Genomic DNA, 7577 nt, shown 5'->3' with positions numbered 1-7577 from the left:
TTCAAAAATTTCGAAGATATAAACTTCAAATACCTTTATGCGTGAACAAAATCTTAAGAACTTGTCTTAGAACCAAATATAAATGAACTAACCAGACCCGAAATTAATTTAAGAAAAAGAGCGATACCTAAAATGTAGACATGATTATTCTGGTCGAATAATAATTTGCTAATGACGTCATTGCAAAAGTGCCGACGTAACCTTAACTTTAACTGCATTTCCTCTTTTCTACAAACTGTTAATAAGATTTGCGAAAAATCCAACAACTGATAGCAACTATATTTTTTTTCATTGGGTTGCGAAACATAACGGTATGTTAATCAAGGCAAAGCTGTTTAGCTATAATTTTCTGGTTGTCACAAAAAAACAGTAGTTGTACAAGACACATTATCTTATATATGAGAACCAATTATGTAGGAACATTAGGTTTTAAATCTTGCCAAAAATAGGGACCGATTAAAAGGATACGAAACAGCTCAAGTAAGATCTCCGTCATTAATGTCACTCTCCATCCTTTCACATACTTAATATAATTGTTTAATCACCAGGCCACTCAGAAGGTTGAGCTACAAGAAATTTTTTTAAGAAAAAAACAATCTAGCTTAGGTCGAAGAACTTTAGAGTTTTAATAGGAAAATTGACTTAAAGACACCGTAATTGTTCAAAAACATATTCAGATAGTCATTATATCATAAGTTCTTTTTTTACAAAACTATTTAATTATTAATATTAGACATAAAAGCAAATTAAATTGTCTATAACAACAAACTCTGCATTTTGGAAATATAAAAGGTCAAACAAAAATCACAATCTCAACCTCAAAAGAATCAAATTCACAATACCTTCCAATGTATAACAATAATGTTAAGTTTTAATGACATCATTTAGAAATGCAGTATCAACATGGCACAGTAAGTTTTGTTGAACGCTGGTAGTGCCGTCGAATATGGACTTCTTTTTTCATAATATGTCCCCTGGTGGGGTGATAGAAAATTCTTAGTGCATTATTTGCGACATGACTAGCGTACAGGGCTTTTTTTGACTTGTGTAAAAAAACTTCGAATAGGCATCACCGCCTGACAACTGGGGGTTTAGGGGCGTTGTGAGCCTTAAACGAATTCAGTGCGGCGCCCTGGAAGCCAACGGCCTTTAACGCCCTTAAACGGCTGAAATAGCTTAAAATCATCTCTCAGACTCATCTTTGCTAAGTAGGTGTAAGGTGGGTTTTTTAGTTTTTTAGCTGACTATTTTGGAATGTTTTTTGTACAACTTGAGTAATTTAATTCTTTTTTTTAAAAAAATTTGATGTCATGCGTTATTACTTTTAGGGAATTTATGTACGGCGACATTTAAACAACAGATAATAATATACAAGATTTATATTTTTATCAAGACTGCTACACTTTTAATCATCGTTCAGGATAACATTTTAAGTCTTTTTAGATATTTTATTGCCAGCATATCGATTACGTCATCTAAATTTATTTTCATCTTGTTGTGGATATTTAGCAACACCAAGCCATTAAATCGACCCTGAACACAAGTTTTAAAATTATAATTAAATGAACTTAATGTGGTGTTTCACAATCAAAACAGATAACTCAATAAATTAAGATACACGACAAGATTAAAAATGTTGCATTCTCCTTACTACGCAATGTTATATTGTAGAAACATACCTGGGCCATCGAGCTTCTTAAATATGTCTTTACTCGTCGTAACGATGATATAGATCTCTCACCCAAGAACCTGTCGTTACTGGCACTACAGCAAGAATATGTAAAATCTTGAAGATATTTGGGTACAACATAAAAATATGTGCAGCTAATGCATTATTAATTATTTCTAAGAAATAAAGCTGAATGTTTACTTGCAATGTTCAGAACTTTTTCTTTTAAAAACACAAGCAATAAATTACTTCTTAGCTACCTCTTAAAGGCACGTAATCACCCTTATCGAAAAAAAATGAACATATACATTTTATTTATTTATTTCAAAGTTCAGACGGAGTTATGGCTTTCCTGAAAATTTGAGGATGTAAAACGTATTAGAAATGGAAATAATGGTACTTCAATATCTTAGTTTTATTGTTGTTTTTTTCAGCCGCCATATTTAACGATTTTGTTGATCTCTTATTCTTGTCTAATAAGCGGGCTGTCACAAAATGTTCGTGTGAAACCGTAGGTAACCAAACGGCCTTAACTTTAAATGAGCTCTGAGATGGAGTTCGATAAAATCGCAATATGGTAGGCTGCGAATCACAATGCTGTTCTTTATGGCTTGTTTTATCTTTGCAAAACATGGCATCAAAAAGTGGAAAGAAATTTTAATTCTGTTTAAAAAAGTGGCCGCGCGTTAAAACATCCGTATCACTTTCTCCACTCAGATTTAATTTTCTTCTATTCTATTCGTCATTGTTTTTGGAGACCAGACAAGACAAAACAGAAAGAAGAAATCACAGCATTGCCTCGTAGTTATTAATTATGATAATTAATGCTTATAACGCTCTCTCTTTTTTTATTATCATGACCAGGATTACTGCATATTATAAGCCAAAATACCCAACGGGGGAGAATGCTCATTGTGATAGTTAAAGATAGTTGAAGCACTATGGAGATAATTAAATTTAGAGCATGAAAGGGGAAATTCTGAAAATTTATGTATTCTAATTGTCTGGATCTGACTGTCTCCATAAGAAAACGACTAACTGTTTGAACAAAGGAAAATAATCAAAAGGTAAGACAGCTAGCGAGGCGAAGCTGTCCTCGGAAACAGCAACAAGAGGTGGTCAGTGTTGCAAAGAAGTCTGATTTCAGTAATTTAGAACGTTTAAATAATAAAGAATAACACAGAAACTTCGATTGATTTATCTGATTTATTATGTTCGGAACTTTGTGGATACATTTATAAAAGCATTACGATGGAAACACAGCTACGGAGACACTCCCTCATGCATTATTTTTTCTGTAATGTCATAAATCCAGCAACCATGTTATAGATTTTGCCGTACGTTTATTATCGCATGATTCGTGCAATGAAATGCAATGGCGGTTCTGTAGGCGAAGAGAAATTTGGGTTTATTTCTATGAAACATTTGAACATGTTCTGGTTGTCTGTTTTCAATAAAATCTTCAGGATAATGTTTTCTTATGTATATCTTTCATTTTGTACAATAAAATAGGCACTCCTAAAAAAAGTTGCCTACAGGGTGATTACGGGCCTTTAAACCTTTGTCAATTAAATTCATTGTTGCTGACGTTTTGTCTTTTTTCATGGTGGTAGGAGATATATACAAAAGGGTTTGGCTCAAATAACCCAAATGGCATTTTTCTCACCTCACCCATTCTTGACTACTAATGGTGATTCATTCGCTCGTATATTCTGTACTTGTTCTTGGGGTAATCAACCCATTATCATAACTTCCATGGATATCATCTATATCATGAGGGTATACGGTTTCAATATTTTTCCCAATAACTATTGCAAGAGCAAGCATATCCATTAAAGAGCAGAATCTTGTGTTTTTGGGATTAAAAATGGCTTCCTTGATAACACATGATATTCTATCTCAGTTTTTATTTCCTGTAAATTCATCAGCAACATCATGAGGAAATATTGATTTAAAAAGTCCTCTTTCAATACGAGGAAAGTTCTCCATAATTTTTTTATCAACATTATGTGAAGCATAAAAGTTTGAAATTCCATTGAATATTTTTGTACACGTGCACAAAATCGTATAATTGCACACTATGGTTAACTCATCGTTATCGAGAAAAAAGTAATCATAATGTGAATCACCATGGCTTCCCGTTAGTATACAAGAACTTAGGCTTAATGGGTCCAAAACGTTAGAAAAGGTTAAGGCTTGTCAATACCAAGAAGTTCTAAAAGGCTTTGTTAAAAATGATTCGGACTTCTAAAACTAACTGGCGGACATGGGTTTGTTTTTATCACCAGAACATGACGGTGACATCAAGATCATTCTCGTCCCCAGTTCTGGAGACAAGACTGATCAAAACGTTGACTTGGTGACACCCAAATACCGTTTTGGGTGAAAATTGGGAATTATTTCATGTTTCCGCACACTACACTATCTTCCAAACTTGGCCCGTAATTATAATTATTTTTTTCTTCTGCTTAATGAAACATATATGGAATATGTGATTGGAACTATCTTTTGTTTGACAGTGTATTATTTCATTATTTGTGTGGAAAAAGTTGCCCTGTTTCACTATGAAATAAAAGGGAAAAGATACAAAAGGACGGTTTTTATTATAACAAAGCATAAAATTTAGCGGAGGCTGGATTTGTTTTTATTTTTAATGCTTTTTAGCCTTAAATGTTTTTCTTACCGTTATTCTGAAAAATAGTGCAGTATATGTTAAGATTTACCGATGATGATGAGCATTTTCCAGTTTGGAAGAAATAGATGATGTTAAAGTTATCTTATTGTAAAAACATAAACGCAAATCTGGTAAAAAGAATAAAGAACTGTTCTAAAATAATTGTTTCTTAGTAATAAGAGTTTTGCATCGTTATGTTCCTATAATCTATAAAAAATTCAGGTTGAGTACGTTCTGAATGTTCTTAATTTTTACTTTTATTGACAGTACAAATCAACATTAGCGAGCAAGCTTTTTATTTCGATTATTTTTGCAATTGAACATGCTTACCGTAATTCCTATTTTTAGCCCCCAGTGAGCTTATTAAATTCTGGAGGTTTTAGACGGGGGGCTTAATAGAAGGGGTGGGGGGCTAATTAAAAGGAGGGGGCTAAATAAATAATAGAATTTTAAACACAATATCTATTTTTCAAATTAATACATAATGTTAACTTCATCTGTTTCATCATCATCTTCATCTAACAGAAGAATTATGAACTTTTAGTGCCTGGAACATACAGCCCGTTGTAAAAAAAAACCATAGATATTTTGCAAAAAAAACTTTGGGAGAAAAAATTAAAGCTGCAGCATATGGATATCGTTGTAAATCAACGAATAATATCGAATTTCTTTGACTACCTTTACTTTTTTATTTTGTTTTTATTTTTATTTTATTTATTTTTTTTATTTTTTTAAAATAAAGGGTTAAATAAAGGGAGGGGGCTAAATAACTTTTTGAATCGCTGGGGGCGGGGGTTTCTTAGAAGGGCGGGCTAAGTAAAGGGAGGGAGCTAAAAAAGGGGAATTACAGTATATCTAATTTTAAAAGTTCATTTCGAAAGTGTATTTCGAATGATTATCAAATGTTTTGTTTTTAAGTGTGTCTGTTACAATTTAGAATAGAGACACGTTTTAAAAATAGCAAAAAAAGTTTGCTCGTGTTTAAAAACTTTCTTTGTTTGAAAAAAAGGAACTACACGGTTCTTTATATAAGAATATCGAGGCTGAGAAATGGGTTAAAAATTAGGAATATCCTAAGGATATACGTAGGCTCGATCTTTTGTTTTAGATATGAAAATTTGTGTGATGCACAAATTTTAATTAAAAGTTTAATTTCTTATACTGCATGTTTATTTTCTTGTCAGCTCACCTATCGTTTACAATTTGTTTAATTACTTTCCACTGTTTTTTAACTATCTTTAGGCATATTAAGGGTAATTAAATGCTTTCCGGCTGTAGCCATGGTAAGAATATTTTACAAGTATTTGAGGCTGAGATAATTCTCCTATTTTCTTGTACTTGAGAAGCACATAACCGTTTTATACAAAACCTTTCCATCCCCGCCCCCTCCCCTAAAAGAAAAAAATTAACTTTACCTATGTTGATAAAAGGTGTGAGTCATATGCCAAAGAAGGTCGGCGTCTTATGATGATGTCATAAAATAACCTGCTACGATTATTAAAAAAATTCAAAGTTTCAAAGGAAGAACATGCCGAACTACAAATGATATTGTGAAATGATAAATTATAAGCAAAATTTTTTCCACGTTTTTTGACATTCGACAACAAGCCTTTCGTGGTAAAACATATGTATTATCTTCTTTAAAGTAAATAAAATGGCTGGGTTTTCGTTCTCGTCATCCAAGAGTATTACTCAAATGGAAGAAAAAGTTAAACATTTAGAGATACCTAACATCCCGCTGAATATTTCAGAGGACATGATTATAGGTGAAGGTTCTTCTGCAATTGTGTTTAAACACAAAATAAGAGACAAAATTGCTGCTGTAAAGAAATTTAAACAAATCCTTTCAAAGAAACAGTTACTAAAGGCTGCTTGTTCCTTGCGACAACTTCACCCATACGTCGTAAGATTTCGCAGTTACTCTGTCAGACCATCGACACTGGCTTTTGAATACTGTGAAGTACTTTGCCAAGATGAAGTGGTACACAACTTGAAGGAGCTGCTTACTGTTTTTAATGACCATGAATATATGGTACTACGAGAGAGGACCAATTACGCTGCTCAAGCATGTCAAGGTATTCTTTATTTACATCAAAAAGGTATTATCCATAAAGACATCAAGGCAACAAACATGCTTGTTGATGGTCAATTGAGTGATATTGTCGTCAAAGTTGCAGATTTTAACGAAGTCTCTGCATTCAAAGATACATGCACAAGCAACATTACGAACAATTCTCTTAAAGGTGGGTTTCATTTTCTCTTAGAGTATACATATTTGGTAAAAAAAAAAATTAATTGGATAGAGTTTTTGAATTGCTTCATCGTCAGTCTGTATTTACAGCTTTTTTAAAAATACCTTGTTTATAAACCAATAAGATTTTGGCAAAAACTTAGAACACAATAATAACATACTCAGCCTGAATATCAGAAAATAATCTGAGTCTGGGGTTACCACGAGTATATATTCCCAAACAATTTTACTTCCCTTTTTACTAGCTATTACATGTTTTTTTTATAAGAACACTTAAATCTTAGTAGAAAATGAAAATGCTTTTTTTTAACACTATATTTTAGCTTTAAATGTTCTTATTCGGTGCCCCATCAAATTAGGAAAATATGTGGTAAAATTTACAATTGGCAAATATTTTCCAGTTTGGAAGAAATAGATGATGTTAAAGTTGTAAAAACATAAACGTAAATCTAAAAAAAGGAATAAAGAACTATTCTAAAATAATTGTATCTCAGTAATTAGAGTTTTGCATCATGTTAAATATTGTGATTTGTTTGATGTGCGGATGATGATTAATATTATTAACATAACTGTTCTAAAAAGATTGTTTGTTAATAATTGTAGACTGACATTATTTTTTTCTTATAATTCTTAAAGCTATCCAGGCTGGATAGTTCTTAATATGCTCTCAATTCTCAAGGAATTTTGATTTTTTGATTTAAAAATCATTCACGGAATCACTAAAGTTGAAGTTGTGTTACCATTATTATTGCAGCTTGAGCCTTCCTAATTTCGTCTGTTACTAATAAGCCTCGGTGAATTTAAAACTTGCTGTAGCAGTTTGTTTGTTTGCTATATAATTTTATCAAGTTCTAAGTAAGGTTTTAAATATCAGATCCAATTTTCCTAAAAAAAAGTTAAGAAAGCGGCAGCAAATCAAAGAAAATTAATTCAAAAAGTGTATTCTTAATAAAAAAAACTCTGTCTTAAAATCGTTCTTATAA

General features: G+C 32.0%; 1 protein-coding gene across 1 annotated transcript; it reads left to right on the top strand.

The window, feature by feature from the left end:
- Positions 1–4963: 4963 nt before the first annotated feature.
- LOC130628047 (cyclin-dependent kinase 1-like) lies at positions 4964–7035 on the top strand. Its single transcript, XM_057441422.1, has 2 exons — positions 4964–6608; positions 6918–7035. Exons 1-2 carry the CDS (start codon positions 5998–6000, stop codon positions 7033–7035), a joined length of 729 nt encoding a protein of 242 aa, XP_057297405.1. The 5' UTR covers positions 4964–5997.
- Positions 7036–7577: the final 542 nt, after the last annotated feature.

Source organism: Hydractinia symbiolongicarpus, chromosome 2 (genome assembly GCF_029227915.1).
Source record: "Hydractinia symbiolongicarpus strain clone_291-10 chromosome 2, HSymV2.1, whole genome shotgun sequence".
Taxonomy (NCBI): Eukaryota; Metazoa; Cnidaria; class Hydrozoa; order Anthoathecata; family Hydractiniidae; genus Hydractinia; species Hydractinia symbiolongicarpus.
Note: the sequence above shows the minus strand (reverse complement) of the source record. Positions and strands in the feature narration are given on the sequence as shown.